This window comes from Puma concolor, chromosome A1 (assembly GCF_028749965.1).
Source record: "Puma concolor isolate L17-30 chromosome A1, mPumCon1.1.hap2, whole genome shotgun sequence".
Taxonomy (NCBI): Eukaryota; Metazoa; Chordata; class Mammalia; order Carnivora; family Felidae; genus Puma; species Puma concolor.
In genome coordinates, this window is record NC_141667.1 from 161,589,373 (window position 1) to 161,607,928 (window position 18,556).

General features: G+C 48.0%; 1 protein-coding gene across 2 annotated transcripts in view; it reads left to right on the top strand.

Moving 5' to 3' along the window:
• The window catches only part of COL4A1 (collagen type IV alpha 1 chain), a 155,011-nt gene that overhangs the window by 76,460 nt on the left and 59,995 nt on the right, over positions 1-18,556 (top strand). For both annotated transcript variants that reach the window (XM_086708422.1, XM_086708423.1), the window contains exons 3-8: positions 14,896-14,985; positions 15,075-15,119; positions 16,389-16,433; positions 16,541-16,603; positions 17,079-17,132; positions 17,508-17,534. In XM_086708422.1, coding sequence (XP_086564548.1) covers positions 14,896-14,985; positions 15,075-15,119; positions 16,389-16,433; positions 16,541-16,603; positions 17,079-17,132; positions 17,508-17,534 — 324 coding nt within the window. The remainder of the gene's footprint in view (positions 1-14,895; positions 14,986-15,074; positions 15,120-16,388; positions 16,434-16,540; positions 16,604-17,078; positions 17,133-17,507; positions 17,535-18,556) is intronic.

An 18,556-nucleotide genomic window follows, 5' to 3' on the forward strand; every position in this document is an offset into this window, starting at 1 on the left:
CACACACATACACACATGTGCGCAGGTACATGCATGCACGAACTCATAGACACGCACGTGCACACACGCACACACGTACACAGCGGGGCACACACACGTGTGCACATATGCACTCAGACACGTGTGCACACAGTGCATACATGCGCGGACACATGCACACACACACGTGCACACATGTGCATACATGCGCACGCACACTGACACGTGCACACACACATATATACGCATGTGCGCACATGAGGAGGAGATCTGCCAGCTGTGTGCGCCCTGTGGTCTTGTGATTGGGTGCGCATTTCTCCACCAGACGGTCATTCTGTTTCCAAGGCGAAATCTCCAAAAGGAAGCACCGGCCCCTGGGCATGAAAGGACATCTGGGTCAAAACGTGGGCAGGCCACCCCCGGAAGTGCCGAAGGCCCCTCGGTGCTGCGCCCTTGCCGACCTTGCTGCAGTGAGCTGCCGTGTGAGCAGCAGGGGCTCTGGCGTGTGGCGAACGTCAGGACGCCCGGTCAGTCCGAGCGAAGGAAGGTCAGGCCCCCAGCGGCCTGTCCCTTTACCGGTTGATGTCTCCACCGTGCCGAATGTTTGCTCGGGGGTCTGCGGAGGAGGGGGATGTTGGCTCGGCGGCTGTATCTGGTGTAGCCTTCAGCCTGGGTGTTTCGAGCCTGCTGGTGTGAAAATGTGAGTTTCTTGAGCCCCGTTTGCCTCCGGGTTCTTCTCCCGCTGTTCCGCTTTGAAAGAGCTCAAGGTGCCCCCGTGAGAGTTCCCGTGGCTCCGAAGGCCTTCTTGGCTTCCTCGCTGCCTTTCCTTTCTCCACTTGCTAATCTGTTCGGTTCTCTGTATTTCTGAGATCTCACTTGGGGCCAGGGGCCGGTGCTTAAGTCGCATGCGACTTTCTAGAAGACCTGCGGTGGTGGTTGTCCCTGCCTGGCAACAGTGGGTCACGCGTCCCCTCTTGCTCTGGGGTAGGTACCAAGCCCCAGGAGTGAGGAAGATCGTAATTGTGAAAACATTCCTGGCAACAGCCATTAATCTCCTTTCATACCTCACTCTCTTGCCCCAAAGGGTCTGTCTTAGAAAATTTACCGTTAAAATTCCCCTCCCAGGGGGCTGTTCAGACTCTGGGGACATAGTCCCCTCCAGGTTCTCTGCCTCACTGAGGGACACACAGTAGAACACACAGTGAAACAGGTGCCTTCCTGTGACCTTAAGGGCCATCCTACACACCAAATGATGCTTCGAGCAAAGCGACCTACTCAGGGTGTGTACTTTAAAATTCCATTTATTTATTTATTTAAATCCAAGTTAGTTAACATACAGCGTAGTCTTGGCTTCTGGAGCAGAACCCAGTGATTCATCACTTCCATACGACACCCAGGGCTCATGCCAACAGGTGCCCTCCTCAGTGCCCGTTGCCCATCCAGCCCATCCCCCCCCACCTCTCTCCAGCAACCCTCAGTTTGTTCTCTGTGTTTAAGAGTCTCTTATGGTTTCCCTCCCTGTCTGTTTGTACCTTATTTTCCCTTCCTTCCTCCTATGCTCATCTGTTTTCTTTCTTAAATTCTACATGAGTTAGATCGTATGATATTTGTCTTTCTCTAACTGACATTTCTTTTAACATAATACATTCTAGTTCCATCCACGTTGTTGCAAATGGCAAGATTTTCTTTTTGATTGCCGAGTAATACTCCATTGTACATATGCACCACATCTTCTTTATCCATTTGTCACTTAATGAACATTTGGGCTTCTTCCATATGCTTTGGCTGCTGTTAGCACTGCTGTGAACATTGGGGTGCATGTGCCCTTTTGAATCAGCGTAAACTTCTATTCTTTTAAAAAGGAATTTGTTTCGCTCCATGACGGATAGGAATGTACACATGTCATTTTCTGTCCCATTGAATGTTTTGCCCCTGACACAGCCCCCTCTCCTGAGGGTGTCCTGTGCTCCGTCACGTATTGAGTATGAGTTCTGGAAGGAGTGGAGGTAATCTCATTTCAGAAGCAAATCCTTTGTCGCTTACTCAGCAGTTAAGACATTCAGCTGTGGTTGTTTCACTCCATCAAGAACAATGCCTGTTCCCTGATTCAGGACTGTCAATGGTGGGGGGGGGGGTGCCAGGAAGCCCAGGTGGCTCGGCCCTTAAAGAGCGAGTCCAGGGGCCCAGGAAAGCGGGTGGGCCATGGCCCCAGCCATCCACAGACTCCTCACGAGCCCCGAAACGGGGCCAGTGCGTGTCACTGCTGTATTTGTTCTTCAGAAATTCTGCACCACAGCAATCAACCTCAGTGTTTACACACACACAAATAGCTGTCAGATGATAGCTTTTCATCTGATTCTGACAAAAAAGGTGCTCTTTCTTCCTGTAGAGAAGCATGGAGCTTGGAACCTCTTTATTCTCTTGAAGATGCCTGGTGGGTTCCCATTGGTTAGAAATTCCCATGGGATCTCGGAAATCTTACAAAATTAGCCATTTTACATCTGGGGCAGGGACAAGGGGAGGCCACTTTAGGTGGTTGGTTGACCAGCATCCTCGTGTCAAGGAGAAGTCGCCTCGGTCATTGTGTGGGAGGCTGTACGTCCCCTGGAGTGTGGAGCGGAGGGGCCCTGGCAGCAGGTGTGGCCTGGCATGCCTCTTCCTGCACCCCTCCCTCCCTCTCTCCCTTTCTCTGTCACGTCTACACTCGGGGCCATCCATCCTGTAACTGATTCTTTAAAAATTTAGTTATGGAATACAAGGTAAAATGTCACACGTTGAACTCCACAACCTGTAATGTTTTTTTTTTTAAGTTTATTTATTTATCTAGAGAGAGAGTGGAGCAGTGGAAGGGCAGAGAGAGAGAGGGAGAGAGAGAATCCCAAGCAGGCTCCACACTGTCAGCACGGAGCCCGATGCAGGGCTCGAATCCACGAACCATGAGGTCATGACCTGAGTCGAAATCAAGAGTTGGACACTTAACCAACTGAGGCACCTAGGCGTGCCTGTAATCTTTTTTTTTTTTATTTTTAAAAAAAAATTTTTTTTTAACGTTTATTTATTTTTGAGACAGAGAGAGACAGAGCATGAACAGGGGAGGGTCACAGAGAGAGGGAGACACAGAATCTGAAACAGGCTTCAGGCTCTGAGCTGTCAGCACAGAGCCCGACGCGGGGCTCAAACCCACGGATCATGAGATCATGACCTGAGCCGAAGTCAGACGCTTAACCGACCAAGCCAACCAGGCGCCCCTGTAATCTTTTTTTTTTTTTTAATGAGAACATTAATTTTTCCAGTTTACAAACTGTAATGCAATTTAGGCAGATTTCTGCATCCTGTCTCCTAGCCAAAGGACATAGTATTTTAGTCTATTGGCATTAAGTAATTAGAATAAAAAAGCAAGAAACTATCTTATAAATGCAACCTTAGAAACCTCTACAAAATATATAGAGTAAAAATGGCATTAAATAAGATTCTACTAACTTACAATTTTGCTGTGATTTGGCTATTGGGTTAAAATAATCTCCACGTTATCTTTTGGAGACAGGTTTGCCAATTCTGTGACCAACCCTGTGGTGAAGGGACCCTGCCTTCTCAGGGAAGGCTGCTTTCAAGTATTTAAGACGTAGTTACTTGTTGCATTAATTCCGCACCGTGGTTTTTGTACTGATGGTGCACTTGTACGCTTTTCGTAGATATTCAGTTGTCAGATCAAAATCTTGACCCCCCAAACACCCTTCTGTATCTTGCTTAATTTCTTTCCCTGAGTGACTATGTTTTAAAAGAATTAATGGTGTTTACTGAAAATAGGCTAAAATGCAGTTATTTACTAATTCAGATAGATCTGACCCCTTTTTCCAAGTTAACGAGGGTCAGTGAGTTGTGGGTTCTGTGAAACCTCAGGCCCTCCCAGTATGGCATTGCATTATATGGGCAAAATGGAGTTGTCATGTTTCAGCCACTTTGGAACTGCTCTTATCTTTTAGATTCTGAGTATGATTAATGACGTCTTGAAATTATTGCCGCGTGCTGGGGGAGAACATTGTTAGCATGCAGCACGGCCAGGCAGCTTTGTCGGAGGATGAGGAAACAGAACACGTGTGTGTTATCGGATACTTGCGAGCAGGGCCCTGGGGCTGGTGCACGGGGTGGCTGTACAGACTCGGGAGAATAAACAGAGTGTCCAGAGCTGGAAAAGAATGAATATCAGATGTGTTCATTGAGGAAAAATTAAAAAAAACCTTATGCATAAGATAAGTGAGGAATTTCTTAAAAAAAAAAAAGAAAAACAAATTGCCTTATCTTTTCAATACCCAAAAAATCTTTATTTCCCATTGTCAAATTTAGCCTCAGAAATAAGAGTGAGATAATTCATGGGTCGTGACCACTAGGAAGGGGAAAAGGCGACACTGCCTTTTCATTCTCTTTTAAAATACTGTGTGGCTTTTATAGGAAATGCAGTTGACTGGATGGGCTGAGAAATCTTGATAGTAAGTGCAAAATATGTTTATTTAAATAAACAACAGCCAGACCAGGTTAGTCCACAAATCATGGGTCCAGTGTTGAATACAGCGGGAAGTCAGGGAATACCCAACGGTGTGATTCTTTCCAGGATCCAGCGTGACTCAGTCGTCCCATCTTCTGGCCGGCTGGCCTGATTCTCAGAGAGTCTTGGGGGCTGGGGCTACAGACACAGTCTCTGGCTCGTTGGCCGGGGTTCTCCCCAATATGCAGCATTATCAGTGCCCTCACTGTAGGAGGTGCCCCAAAGCAGAGCAACCATGCCTCGTGTTTCTGTCAAGTTTGGAAACCAGATCTCTAACCCCGTGTCCTCTTGGTAGGTTTATATTATTTCCTTGGAATCTTTTTTTTTTTTAAGTTTATTTATTTATTTTAAGAAAGACAGAGACAGCATGAGTGGGGGAGGGGCAGAACGCGAGACTCCCCAAGCAGGCTTTGCACCGTCAGCGTGAAGCCTGATGCGGGGTTGAACCCGTGAAGCCCTGAGTTCATGACCTGAGCTGAAACCAGGAGTCGGACACTCATCCCACTGAGCCCCCCCAGGTGCCCCTTTCCTTGGAATCTTTAATACTTTGTGTTCCCTGATTCACTCCTGAAAATACTTAGTGAACCCCTACTATGTGCTGTCTGTGCTGGGTGCTGGGGAGCAGGGACACCCGTAAAACCTACTTTTGATAGGTAGTTGCATTTAACTACATTTTTAAAGAAAAAACAGAAAAAATTTTTTTCTTAACGGACAACTGGCAATTTTTCTCAAGGTTAAACCTGACCGATACCTTGCGTGCCTTTCATGTTATTAACTATGATGATTACTGTCAGGGCATTTCTTTTGCATTTTTCATTTTTATTGTTAACACAGACCACACACACACACACACACAAATGCCTGACCTAGATTGTGGCACTTCCTGACTTTTATGTGTCCCGATTTTGTTCAGGATGCACGCACTTCCAGGGCTGTGTCACACACCCACATACATTTCCAGGTTCAGGTGAATAACATCCTCATTATGGTAACATGAAAACCCTCTAAGGCTGTTTAGGTTTTGTGCACTGATCGCTCTTTCTCAAGTTTGCTGACAACATGGAAGCCATCTCTCCAAATCTCAAGGTGGTTGGCGATAGTGAAAACAGAGCAAAGTATCTTCTTTAAAAAAAATGTTTATTCATTTTTGAGAGGGGGAGAGAGAGAATCCCAAGCAGGCTCCACACTGTCAGCACAGAACCTGATGAGGGGCTTGGACTCATGAACCATGAGATCGTGACCTGAGCTGAAGCCGGACGCTTAACTGACTGAGCCCCCTGGGCGCCCTGCAAAGTGTCTTTTGAGAAAAAGATGTACTTTTTCTGTCCACATCCTCCAGAGCTGCTAACTCTGCTACTTCTTAATAACCTTGTTACTTTGCTGTCAATTAGTTATTTTCCTGCGGTGTCTCTCCTTCTCTCAATCGTCAAGGTATAACATAGAATTTTGATAAATCCCATGGAATGTTAAAAAAAAAAAAAAGAAGAAAAGGCACTTGTGCTGGTGAGTGGAAGCACAGCTCCTCTTAGGCAAGATTATTCCCTTTCCCCGGAGTGCAGCTTTGTAAGCATTCGTTCATAAACAGAACCCCTTTGTAGGGTCTATTTCTAGCTTGGTGGCTTTGCTGCTACTGAGTTTTGCCCAGCTCTGTGCCTGTTGGACCAGCGCCCCCTCCCCTCGCCGGGCCAGTGCTGAGCTGCAGCTGGATTTCACCCTGTACTCGCTGCAGTGTGTAACATGCACAACCGTCCACAGCCACGGTGAGGGTCTGAGCCGCAATAGAGCTACCTTTTATGTCTATACTGTTTTCTGCTTTAAAACACAATCTTTAAGTCTGTGTATGACAGACAGAACAGAAGGTAGTAGGATTAGGCACAGGCATTTACAGTTCTGATTTTCACACGAGCTCCATGTCAGTAAATCAAGTTTTCAGCAAGGGAGATGTTAATCATGTTTTTTGGAAGCCATTAAAAATTGGATGAATTTTTTGCCTTCACAAATGGCAAAGATCAGCAGAATGGATTAAATCACCTTATGTATGTGTTTCCTATAAACTTGAAGTAGAAGGGACCAAAGAAAAGCCTTTAAAGAAATTCTCCTGTCAGCCTCTACCTGTTTTATGAATGTTTTGTAGGGATTTAAAATTTTTTCCGTGTGTGCTATTTTCATGCCATCATTTAGAAAGCTGAATTTACTTTTTTCCTGTATTATTGTTCGATTCAAGTACTCAGTTTATAAAATGAATGGAAGAAGCAAACTGAGAACTAGCCACCATTCTTATTACTGGTGGGTTCATCAACACTCACCTGCCACGTTATAGCCTTCATGTTCAGGCTACTAGTCTCATATTTAATTTTAATTACATTTTTAATTCTTAAATTTTTTTTTTTTAATTTATTATTGAGAGACAGAGAGAGAGCGTGAGCAGGGGAGGGGCAGAGAGAGAGGGAGACACAGAATCCGAAGCAGGCTCCAGGCTCCGAGCCGTCAGCACAGAGCCCGACGTGGGGCTCAAACCCACAAACCGCGAGATCATGACCTGAGATAAAGTCAGATGCTCAACCGACTGAGCCACCCAGGTGCCCCTACATTTTTAATTCTAAGTAAAATTCTCTCTTTCCCTGGGTATTGTATCTTTTAGGCCTTATCAAACTGACTTCTCTGAACTGTGCCCATGCTAAGATCTTCAACAGCACTGAATATTTAATATTAGTCCATTAATATGATGAATAGTAAAAAAGGCTGAAGGCTTCAGGTTCCAGAAGGGTTTAATTTGAAGACAGCGTAGTCCCCTAGCGCCCCCTTGTGGTGGGAAGCCAGAGTTGTGGGGCTTTCTTTACACGCATCTCTAAAAGCCCATTCCCCCTTTGTTTATTGCCTCTTAATTGAGCTGGATTAGTTAGGTGCAATTGTCTTCTTCAGATCACCTGCATCTAAAAGGTCTTCCCCAAGGAAGGGATGTTTGGCTGAGATCCGGGGATGTGTCGGGTGCTGGGGGATGGTAAGGGGTGGGGTATGAATACAAACGTTTCAGATGGGAACATTCCATCTCTGAGCCCCACTGGGTGCTCCCTGAGGCGGGGACCCTGGCCGGGGAGGCGGCGGAGAACCAGGGTGTAGGCTGGAGGGGGACAAAAGCGCATGTGAGTGAAGGGCTCCTGGGTGGGGGGAGGCTACAGGAGAACCCATCCAGAAATTTGAACCTTCTCCTTGAAATTTGAATGAGTTAATAGAGGTCGGGAGGGACAAATGTTTCCCAGAGAACGAACGGCCTTTGGTTGCAGTTTGCTGGGAAAATGGGCATAAGCTATGGGTGAAGGTCAACTTTACCAGGAAATGTATATGCGGGATTTGGCAGAATACATCCACAGCACTTGGGGAAAATGTTATCACACTGTTTCTCCTCTTCCCAGTTTGGGCAGCTGACTACTTCAGGGGAATGGCTTAAAATATTTACACTTCAAAGTATTTTGAGCAGATGCCTGCTTCAGAGGGAGACTTCACGAAAGCATGTTAGCCTGGTTTTTCAGAGAGAGCGTAAGAGACAAATTCTGAAGCACACGTTTGCCGCTGAAGATCCTGGCTACCGCTTACGGCTTTCGAGCATGTCCGCTGTCCGCAGTATTCAGCTCTAATTAGGGAGACATGTCAGGAAATTTTACAAGTCCTAGGGGCCTTTGGAAGATTTTAAGGTGGTTTTTTTTGTTGTTGTCGTTTTGTTTTTGTTTTTGTTTTTTTCTGCTAACAATTTGTCAGCACTTGATTTTGCTTTTTAGAAAGTTTTTCCCACTGGAAGGGTGAATTCGGACGTTTGGCTCTTAGATGGCTGTAGGCGAGCAGTTTAAATTTATGAAGACAACACCTAGGACTCTTTCACGTTATTCTTGCGTTGAATGATGGTTCTGTAGAAAGTATTTCGTGAAGAACTCTCTGTAATTCCTTTTTTGTTTTCTTCCAAGTTGATGTACAAAGTGGATTTTTGCAGGTCAGAAAGTATCGAGGGTTCTGTTCGTTGCCAATGTTGATTAATCACACATCCATATTGTGCGCTCCCCTGCAACCGTCCTCCTGCTCGTTTTGTGTTACGCACGATTTGAGACTTTGGCTCCACCAGCCGGCTTCACGGCGGTGCTGAAATTCCGAGAATTGTGCTAGAGTGTATCGTGGGCTCAAATAATGTTTCAGTATCAGGGTTTATCCAAAGGAAATCTGTCCTTGAACATGGAGACTTGGAGAAGTGCTGTATCTGTGGGCTGTCTGAAGCTGGGAAGCCATCAGCTGGGCCTAGGTGGGCCTTATCCACAAGAGGGATCCTCTCCGCAGGGTTGGGAGTTCCTGCCCAGGAAGCCGGTGGCAGAATGACCCACGTAAAGCTGCAGAGGGGAAAGGGCTCCCAGCCAGCTGCCCTCCCACGGTTCAGCATGCAGGTCTGCCCCATTCTCCGTGCAGACCCGACCATCTGCAGCCCCAGAGTCATAAGCCTGGTGGTGGCCATGTAGCAAGAGGTGGGTGGGGTTAGAAGAGGCAGGATGGGTCCAGAACCCTCCTAGGAATGGAATGGATCTGACAGCACATGAGGTCATGAACTCCAAGGTCACGGGTTGGGGGATTTTTTTTTCCCCAACACGTTTCCGAGTCTTCTCTTCCCTTGAATTTGTAAAGGACGTTCTAGAAATGCCTTCGTTTCTAGAAACAACCTCTTAAATGCTCATCTTTACTCCCCCTCCCTATATAATTGCTCAAGCTCTTAACACATATTTGCTGGAGAGCTGCAACGTAAAGATTCTGAATATTGACCTGTGAGCTGAACATCAGCGAGGGCTGGAGAGAGAAAGAGAGAGTTTGGGGAAGAAGATAAAGATCAGTAGCCAGGCTTTTTGAGCAGCATTTTTCTCTCTCCTGCTTCAATACTAAAATTTTAAAATGCAAGAAACAATAGCAGTGATGGAGTGGTCACATGGAACAGTCTTCGCCCCATCTTTAACTCACTCAAGAAACATAGTATACATTAAATTAACACACGCGTGTTCGTGTAGGAATCCAGGTACGTGTCTCCTACTGCAAAGGAGAATCAGTCTTTATGTCCTCCTCTTTGGAAAGCGTGTTCAGGGCTCCAGCTGTGTATTTCCCCTCCAGCCGGGGCGCCAGGGCGGTAGTCCCACCACGGTGGCAGGCCTCGTGGTGTGGGCGGAGCTCCCAGTGGGGCCTCGTCAGAGTTTTTCCAGGACCCCGTGACACTTCCCACCACTTTCCCACTGTCGGCATTCAGGAAATGGCCCCGCAGATGGTTGTTGGGCTCAGCAATTGCTCTTGTGGAATTTTTGGCCGAGTCCCCATGTCACCCATTGACTGACTGTGACCCGTCATTTGAAATCGTTTCCCCATCACTGAATTCTTGGTGAGTCCTGGCTCCAAAAGTGAATGCTTTCATTCCTTCACTCATTTGCAGCTTTGCTTGGAAATGGAAGCCTCCAGGCGCCCAGTGACAGAAAGAAACAGCTGATCCGGGGTCCTGTCCTGATCACAGCTTGCTTTTTCTGTGGCTGCTCCGGCCGCAGGCACATATGTCAGCCGGGGTTCCCACGGCGCCCGCATGGCTTCAGACCTGGAAAGTGGCCCCGTGGCCCAGTCACCATCCTGTACTATGCGTTAAGTTTCTAGGGCGCAGGCCCATACGAGCGTGGTTCGCTACTGGCTAGTTCATCCATCCGCTCAGCGATTTTAGCGAATTCAGAGAGGGTGCCGATCACGGTGAATTAAAAAAACGATCTCACTGTATTTACTTCTAAGAGGTGGAAACCCTGCTACAAAATGTCTCCAACTGACACTGCTTGTGAGGTCCGTTCTGCTTTGTGATGGGTGAACCCAAGCGCGTGGATGGCTCTACCCCCCTGCAGTCGGCCCTCCTGGGGCCAGGAAGCCTGGTGCTCGGGATACACTTTTCTTGTGCTTCTGTGCACTGTAAAGATCCTCGGTCATATCATTTTGAAAACTTAATTTAAAATTTAACTAAAAGGATGTGATCCCATGCCGACTCTTGAAACAGGCATGCTACGGCCTCTGATAGTAGGACTTGACCACTTACTTTAGGTTTATGTTGTGTTAACTTCAGTGTTTGTGGTTCATAACTGTATTACCCTTCGAAGTTAGAAGCTTTACAACTCTTCCAATTTCAGCCAACCAGGGGGCTTCGTTTGTATTTGGATTTTTCTGACTTGGACAGGAAGGGGTGTCACGTCCTAGCGTTGGAGTTCCATCTTGAGCTTGTTTCCATAAGCATTTTAAGAGGAAGGGGAATAATTGATATTATAACAGAATCTTTTATCCTCCTATCTGATGGAGTTTTAAAAGTATGTCCTTGCTTTAGATAATACATACGTTATGCAAAATTTGTAAGTTACTCCATGCATGAAACTGTATTTCATGCCTAATTTAGAATGGCTAATTTCGATGCCAAGATTATTCTCCATGGCTGTATTCTTTCATCTTTATAATGATGGCATTTTGCTCTTCCTCTTCAAACTCTGAATTCCATCATTTGAGGACACATTGGTAATCAGTTCTGCTGTTGATGCATAGACGTTTTAAAATGAATCTAATACAGTTGCACTGACGTTGGAGAATAAAAGTATGAAATGCAATTGCATCCACACTTTTGTGTCATATTTTACCAGCTTCTCTGGTCTTCCCTCCATTGGAGATGCTCATTACTGTGATGAACAGTGGTCGGGGGTTCCATTTCTGCCTGGTACAGGTTAGGTGGCCGCCATGGCCTTTTGGACCTTGCCTTGTTTAAAAAAAGATTTTTTTTTAACGTTTATTCATTTTCTAGAGACAGAAAGAGACAGAGTGCGAGCAGGGGAGGGGCAGAGAGAGGGAGACACAGAATCTGAAGCAAGTTCCAGGCTCTGGGCTGTCAGCACAGAGCCCCGACGCAGGGGCTCGAACTCACTAACTGTGAGATCATGACCTGAGCTGAAGTCGGACGCTCGACCGACTGAGCCCCCCAGGCGCCCCTTGGCCTTTGCCTTTACCGCATCGTGGGGTGTAGATGACTCGGTCCTGTTTCTCAGGGACGCTGACGGCACAACCCCTCCTGCCTTGACCCCCAGTGTACGGGTGGCCACAGTCAAGGTCTTACTTCTACAGCTGCACTGTCTGTCTGGATCAGCCAACGCTTCCTACAACGACAGTGGGGATTTGCTGAAAGCTCAGAGGAGTAATTTGGCCTGCATTCCGCGCACGCTGTGTGCCAGCTAACTGTATAGCTGTTTGAACGTTTATCCTGTCTGCTGGCTCTGCTCGGGTGCCCATAATAGCCTTGGACGGGGCACGGGATATTGGATTATTCATGTGCACTCTTGTCTGAACAAAAAGAGTGGGAAAGTTAAAAAAAAAATACGTGGGAGATAACAAGAACCATGTCAATGGAGGAGTCACTTCCTTCGTAGCTAGTTAATTCCAAAACTCTTGGGATATACGGATTGCTTAAGTGTTCCAGGGACATTTGGGAAAGAATGTGTTCTTGTGGTGTAAGCAAAGACTGGGAGTCTGATTTCTGTGTTCTGTTCCCAGCAGCGTGCAGGGGTCACCCGGTGACATGTGACAAGTCAGTTCCGTGTCAGAATCCTAACGTCCCTGTCTGTGAAATGGACATAAGAGGGGCGAACTTCACGTTGGTGAATCGTTCAACAGTTTGCTGGGAACCAGCTTGCTCTAGTGACCTAGAAAAACCATGCACTGTGGTGCAGGCTGACCTCATTTCTATTTTTGGCTTTAGCGCTGACTCAGTGAGAAACTTGCAGAACTCAGCGAATCTGGCTCTCGGCCTCCATGCGTTCCATGGTTAAAATGAGAATTATAAAGTCTTCTCTGCACTGGGTCTCATAGCGATAGAGCCAAATACTAATGAAGTTCTAAAAATATGCCACCAAATACATGGGAAGGCTCTTACATCGATGTGCCTCTCACACGTCCTTGCGATGTCCTATTAGGTTATCTGGGGAGACACAACTCGGTGTTCATGTATTTTTCTCAGCCAGCTCTTGGCAGTTCAGTTCTATTCTGTTTCAGGTAGAATTTTCCCACATCCGAGTAGTAGCGAGGAGGTGGGCACGATGACGGAGCATCTCTATGGTCAGCGCTCTCTGTGGTTGGAGCCCACGGTTCATTATGTTTCAGTGTAAGAATGAATATATTTGAGTAGCTTTCCATGTGAACAGGTGTTGGTCTGAGAACGCTTTCCTTTGCCGGCTGTCCCAGTTCTCGGGAGGAGGAGCCAGCCGTGTCGAATCCTGTGCCGAGGGCTCCGGGCACGTTAGCATTTGCTCCTCTGGGTGGAGTCTCTGGACGCTGCTGTCCTGAGGGCTGTGCCAGGCTGCACGGCTTAGTTTTCTTGAATCCCTTTACCATTTCATTGTGTCTTCTCGAGTTAGCACTCATCTGCACATTTGCTCACACGCTGCTTCTGGACTCCCGACTTCCACTTCCAGCTGATCCTGCGGTCCACGGAGGGGGGGCGGCGGTGGAAGTCCCAAGCTCAGAGCCCCATTCTGCGCTTCTAAAAATGCAACAGGTGCTGAATTTGCCAGCAATGCCAGGACCGGCCAGTGGTGTGGAGAGAAGGGCAGATCCTAGACCCCTTGCCCTGTTTCCCTCCGTCTGTACGCCGGTGAAACTTTCCAGTAACTCTCGGGGACCTGCTCTTCTGGGGGTTAATGCTTATGTTGTATACCGTATAGCTCGCCTGTTTAGTTTTGCTTTGGGCCGATATGACTGAGAAAGTACTGGGTGCTAAGTAATCCATAGGACTGTCTGCTTTTTCAAGTCAGCTGGCGATGGCTGTTTCATCTGCACCCTTTGTTCTGGAAGATTGCAGTGAAGTCCACATACTGTAAAGCACACAAGTTTTCATGATTTCAGGTCGCGATTGTGGGTGATTTTATCTTGGCAGTCTGAGTGTGGCGATCTTCCTTCATTGTCGTGGCATCAGGTCACGGGCTCGCTGGTGCCTCTGGGAGAAATCCTGTTTCCGGGTCAAACGTTGACGTTCTGCTTACTCTTGTGCTGGTTGTATTTTTTTTTAGTTTCTTGTGCTCACACGACTGAGATCGCCCTCATCGCTGCCTGTTCCCCACCTTCCAGGCTCAGTGACTCCTCTCTTTTCTTCACATACTTATTTTTTTTTTAATTTTTTTTTTCAACGTTTATTTATTTTTGGGACAGAGAGAGACAGAGCATGAACGGGGGAGGGGCAGAGAGAGAGGGAGACACAGAATCGGAAACAGGCTCCAGGCTCCGAGCCATCAGCCCAGAGCCCGATGCGGGGCTCAAACTCACGGACCGCGAGATCGTGACCTGGCTGAAGTTGGACGCTTAACCGACTGCGCCACCCAGGCGCCCCTTCACATACTTATTTTGTGTTCATCCTTCAAGCGCCAGCTTCGGGCTCAGAACCCCAGACATTTGGACCTTTCTTTTTCCTTTTTGAGTGTATTACGACCGCCTGCACTTGCACTGAATGATAATATTTTATATTTTTATTTTATTAAAAAATTTTTAGTGCTTATTTATTAATTTTGAGAGAGAGATAGAGGGCAAGCAGGGGAGGGGCAGAGAGAGAGGGAGACCGAATCTGAAGTAGGCTCCAGGCTCCGAGCTGTCAGCACAGAGCCTGACACGGGGCTCAAACTCATGAGCTGTGAGACCATGACCTGAGCCAAAGTCACATGCTTAATGGACTTAGCCACCCAGGCACCCCCCCCCCCATTGAATGATAGTATTTTAAAAACAATGTTTCTTATTTCTTTTTGCTCCAAGAGCATTGACAGAGACTCTAACTAAACTTTGTGCCTTTGCAAACAAGCACTTTTTAAGGACACTTTTGAAAGCCCATCGTCCGGTTGTTGATGGCACAGAGAGGTCTCAGCATCTTGTGTGGAAGCTCACACCATGAGCTCTGCCTACACACCTCCTAGGAATCCGAAGGAAAACTGTGATGCTCTGCTTACAGATTCTCAGTGCCGCGCGTGCCGATAATAAGATCCCGCTAGTTGAATGACAGCATAATCAATTCGGTGAAAAAAACCCCAACTAGCCATTATTTTATTTACCCGGTAAGTTATTGAGCATTTAGAATATAGAACATAGAAAGCATTGTCCCAGGTGTCGGAGGTGAACACTCCTGTGCTCAAAGAGCTTGGCACACAGTGGAGAAAAGCCTCCTGGAACGGGAGTTAGTTTGGAGCGTGGACCTTCAGGTGCCCGCAGGGACTTGTGCGGTGCTGGACGGTCGTGGCAGGGGTGAGTGCCGATCCCTTCCCTCCATTTCTGCCAGTGCACCTCCCTTCTGACCTGCTCCTTCTCCCCCGCAGGGCGAAAGAGGCCTCCCGGGCTTGCAGGGTGTCATCGGGTTCCCCGGGATGCAAGGACCGGAGGGGCCACAGGGGCCCCCGGGACAGAAGGTAAGCTTGGCCGTGCCACTGCGGGGAGGAGGGTGTGAGTTTAAGGTGGTCCATGTTCTTGTCACAGTGGCACTTCTGTTTGCTTGCAGGGTGACACTGGAGAACCCGGACTGCCTGGAACAAAGGGGACAAGGGTGAGTACACCTGTCACCTAAGTCCGTGAGGCTGTGGTGATGTGTGATACAGTGATGCCTCCGCTTGAGGGCCCTTCACCCCTTCTCACCTCCCAGCAGCCCTGAGGGGCACCCCCTCTGCCCCCCATCCTTGCCCGTCCATCTTCCCAGAGCTCCGACCGTGCGGGGCCGGGGGCGGGGGGCTGACGTGAGCCCCCTGCTCCGACCCCCGCCCTTGTGGTGGCTTTTCCCGTCGGTTCTGTTCTTCCAGAGGGTTCTCGCACACACGGTGTGCTTTGGGGGAGGGGCGATGACATGTCTACAAGTCATGGAAGAAAAGGGCTGCCATTATCGAGAAAAGGGCGAACCTTCTCAGCGCTCACTTGGGTCTTCCTTCTTCACACTGCACTCTGGTTTTGCTCCTTCCATTCCTGGCAAATGCAAAGAGGAAGACCTCTGAAAGCACGTTCTGAAAGCAGAGAAACAGAGGCTCTGTAAACGTTTCATTCCGCTGTTCTGACACAGTCCCCGGCACCTTGGGCAGGAGGTAGAGGAAATGGCCCCGGGGGTGCCCGTGACGGAGCAGATCCAGACTTCCACTGGGAAGGACTGGGCTGCCCCCCCACCCCCCACCAGTGAACCGAGTTCTCTTACAAATGCTTCTTCCCAGCAGTTTGCGATTTTAATGTAAATTGTGTCTATATTTATATACACGTAACTTGTATACGTATACTACGTATATAACGTGCATGTTTACATACACACTATACACATAATAAAGAATATATTTTACCTACAAATCACAAAGTGTGGAATGAGGACAGGGTTATTTTGTGGCTGTGCAGCCTTGGTCTTAGAAGTACAGTAAAACCTTGGTTTGTGAGCATAATTCCTTCTGGAAACACACTTGTCATCCAAAGCACTCATGTATCAAAGTGGATTTCAAGAACCACAGGCTCAGTTGTGATCATGTGACGTTCGGTGTCACGAAGGACTCGTATTGCAAGACACCACTCGTTTATCAAGTTAAAATGTATTAGAGGTGTTTGCTCGTCTTGTGGAACCCTCGCAGAACCAAGGTTTTGCTGTAATTAACGTCAGCTTTTGGTATAGAGTTGCTGCTTCCGGGGGCCGGGCCCTCAGCTGCCTGCCCCCAGAATGCAGTGTGTGCTTAGGGTGGATGTTCTGAGCCCCAGCGACACGGGTGTGACACCCTCAGCCAAGTGGGTGTGGTGGGAGGAGACGAGGGTCCCCCCGACTCACTGCACTCTCTCATTTCCATCCTTACAGGGACCCCCAGGAGCATCAGGTTACCCAGGAAACCCAGGACTTCCTGTATGTATCTAACTTCCTGTATGCTTCCTTAAGGAGACTTCTGATGTGCGTGACCCCACCATCATGTGATCCTCTGTTCTGGCTACTTTTCACTTTGTTAATTGCAGGGTATTCCCGGCCAAGATGGCCCCCCCGGTCCTCCAGGTATCCCCGGATGCAATGGAACAAAGGTAAATTTGGAACACAGACCCTTCCTCCCGTGCTCTGGTTACCCGACTCGTGTTGAGAAGTCCTATGACACGGTTTTCATTGCCACAGATGGAAAGCTGTTCGCCTTAAAGTGTCCTTTAATTGATGAGGAAATCAGTTTCCCCATATTTAATATTCACAAAAGACAAAGCTGTGCCTTTTTTGTGGACTCTTATCCTGCGATTGCTATAAACACTAAATTTCTTGCCTCTAATCTGTTGCTGAAGCAAATAAGGAAATATTATTATCCCTTGTCCCTATCCGTTATATTCTCATGTGTATTTCTCCTGTCACCAAGTAGCACTGAGCAGGGTAGCTGCCAACAGGTAATTGTTAGGGGGTCCCAACAAAGTGAAGGATCTGTGAAGGGAAGGACAGAGTACCTGGTGTGGGCGTCTGGGAGGATGTGCTGTGTGCCTGGCCACACAACCGAGTGACTTTCTGCTGTCCCCTCAGGGCGAGCCAGGGCCTCTGGGGCCTCCGGGTTTGCCTGGATTCACTGGAAATCCCGTGAGTATAGCATCGTTTCTTTCTTCCGTTATAATTCTTCTCTTCTTGGGGCACCTGGGTGGCTCAGTCAGTTAAGTGTCCCGACTTCAGCTCAGATCATGATCTCGCGGTTCATGGGTTCAAGCCCCGTGTCGGGCTCTGGGCTGACAGCTCAGAGCCTGGAGCCTGCTTCCTATTCCATGTCTCCCTCTCTCTCTGCCCCTCTCTTACTCGCACACTCCCACTATCTTTCTCAAATATAAACAAACATTAAAAAATGAAAAAAAATTCTCTTCTTCACTTTCTTTCCCTTTTTTTTTTTTTTTTTGCACTTCTGTCCTAATGCTAATGCTGTTTTGAGAGAAACAAAACTAATACCAGCCTTTTCTTTTATAGGGACCACCAGGGTTACCAGGAATGAAGGTACGTACTTACACTCGACTGGGTTCATCACGGGTGCCTACATAGAGCAGATGCTGTAGACACAGCTTTACTGTATGTCCTTGGGTCAACTGGTGGCCTGGTAATGCGTTTGTCTAAACCCTGCTCTGTTCAAAGAGTGTCTGAGTCATAGGCACAAACTTAAATTTTGGGAGGTAAACTTTAGACACCAGGTGCAGTTTCTGAATCGGAAATAAGCAGAAACGGGGAGCATGGTGCAATGTGAGTGATGTGAGTCCAGTCCAGATTAATTGTCTGTGTAGACAGACTGGGTGACACTCCTCTTCCAGAGCCGTGGGCAGAAACACTCAGACTGTTACCGTGTTTAATCTCTGTGGTTTCACTTGAATACCACCATCTTGTTCTGTGGCCTGTGATCTGGAGACACTGTCTTATAAGTTCTATAATTCCTGCAGGAAGACCCCAGTTACTTTAGGTGAGACCCTTGGTGTCCTGCCCACCCCCCTTATTCAGAGCCAAACCATGGGCTTCGTCAGCTTGATTGTCCCTGTGTCAGGGTGGCCCCGGACCCTCTGCACATGGTGAGGAGGAGAAGCCCTGAGCCCCTCCCGCTGCGGCGTCCAGAATAACGGGTCCCTGTCCTTCATCCACACTCGCATCTTGAGCAAGCTTGGAGTGAATCCGTGCAGGTGCTCAGCTCTGTCCCAGCCCCTCCAGCATTCTTCTCTGGGACTGGGGGGGGGGGGGCGCAAAAGGAACCTGGCCCACGGGTCCTGCCCAGACAGGTGGGTGGTGATGTGGCCGGGGGCTGTGGTCACACCGAGATGACTCAAAGCATGTGCCCACTCCCCGCCCCCCTGCGTGCTGCAGAGCAGTTTGGGGGGCAGGGGCATCTGGGTGTTGAGAGCAGCTCTGTAAAAGGACAAGTTCTGGGTTTTTTTTCAACAGCCACACTGCAGACGACCACATATCCGAATGAGGTGGAGTGTCCCTGTGTCCCTGTGTCCCTGAGAAAACCTGAGAAATAGAATCCTCACGATAGT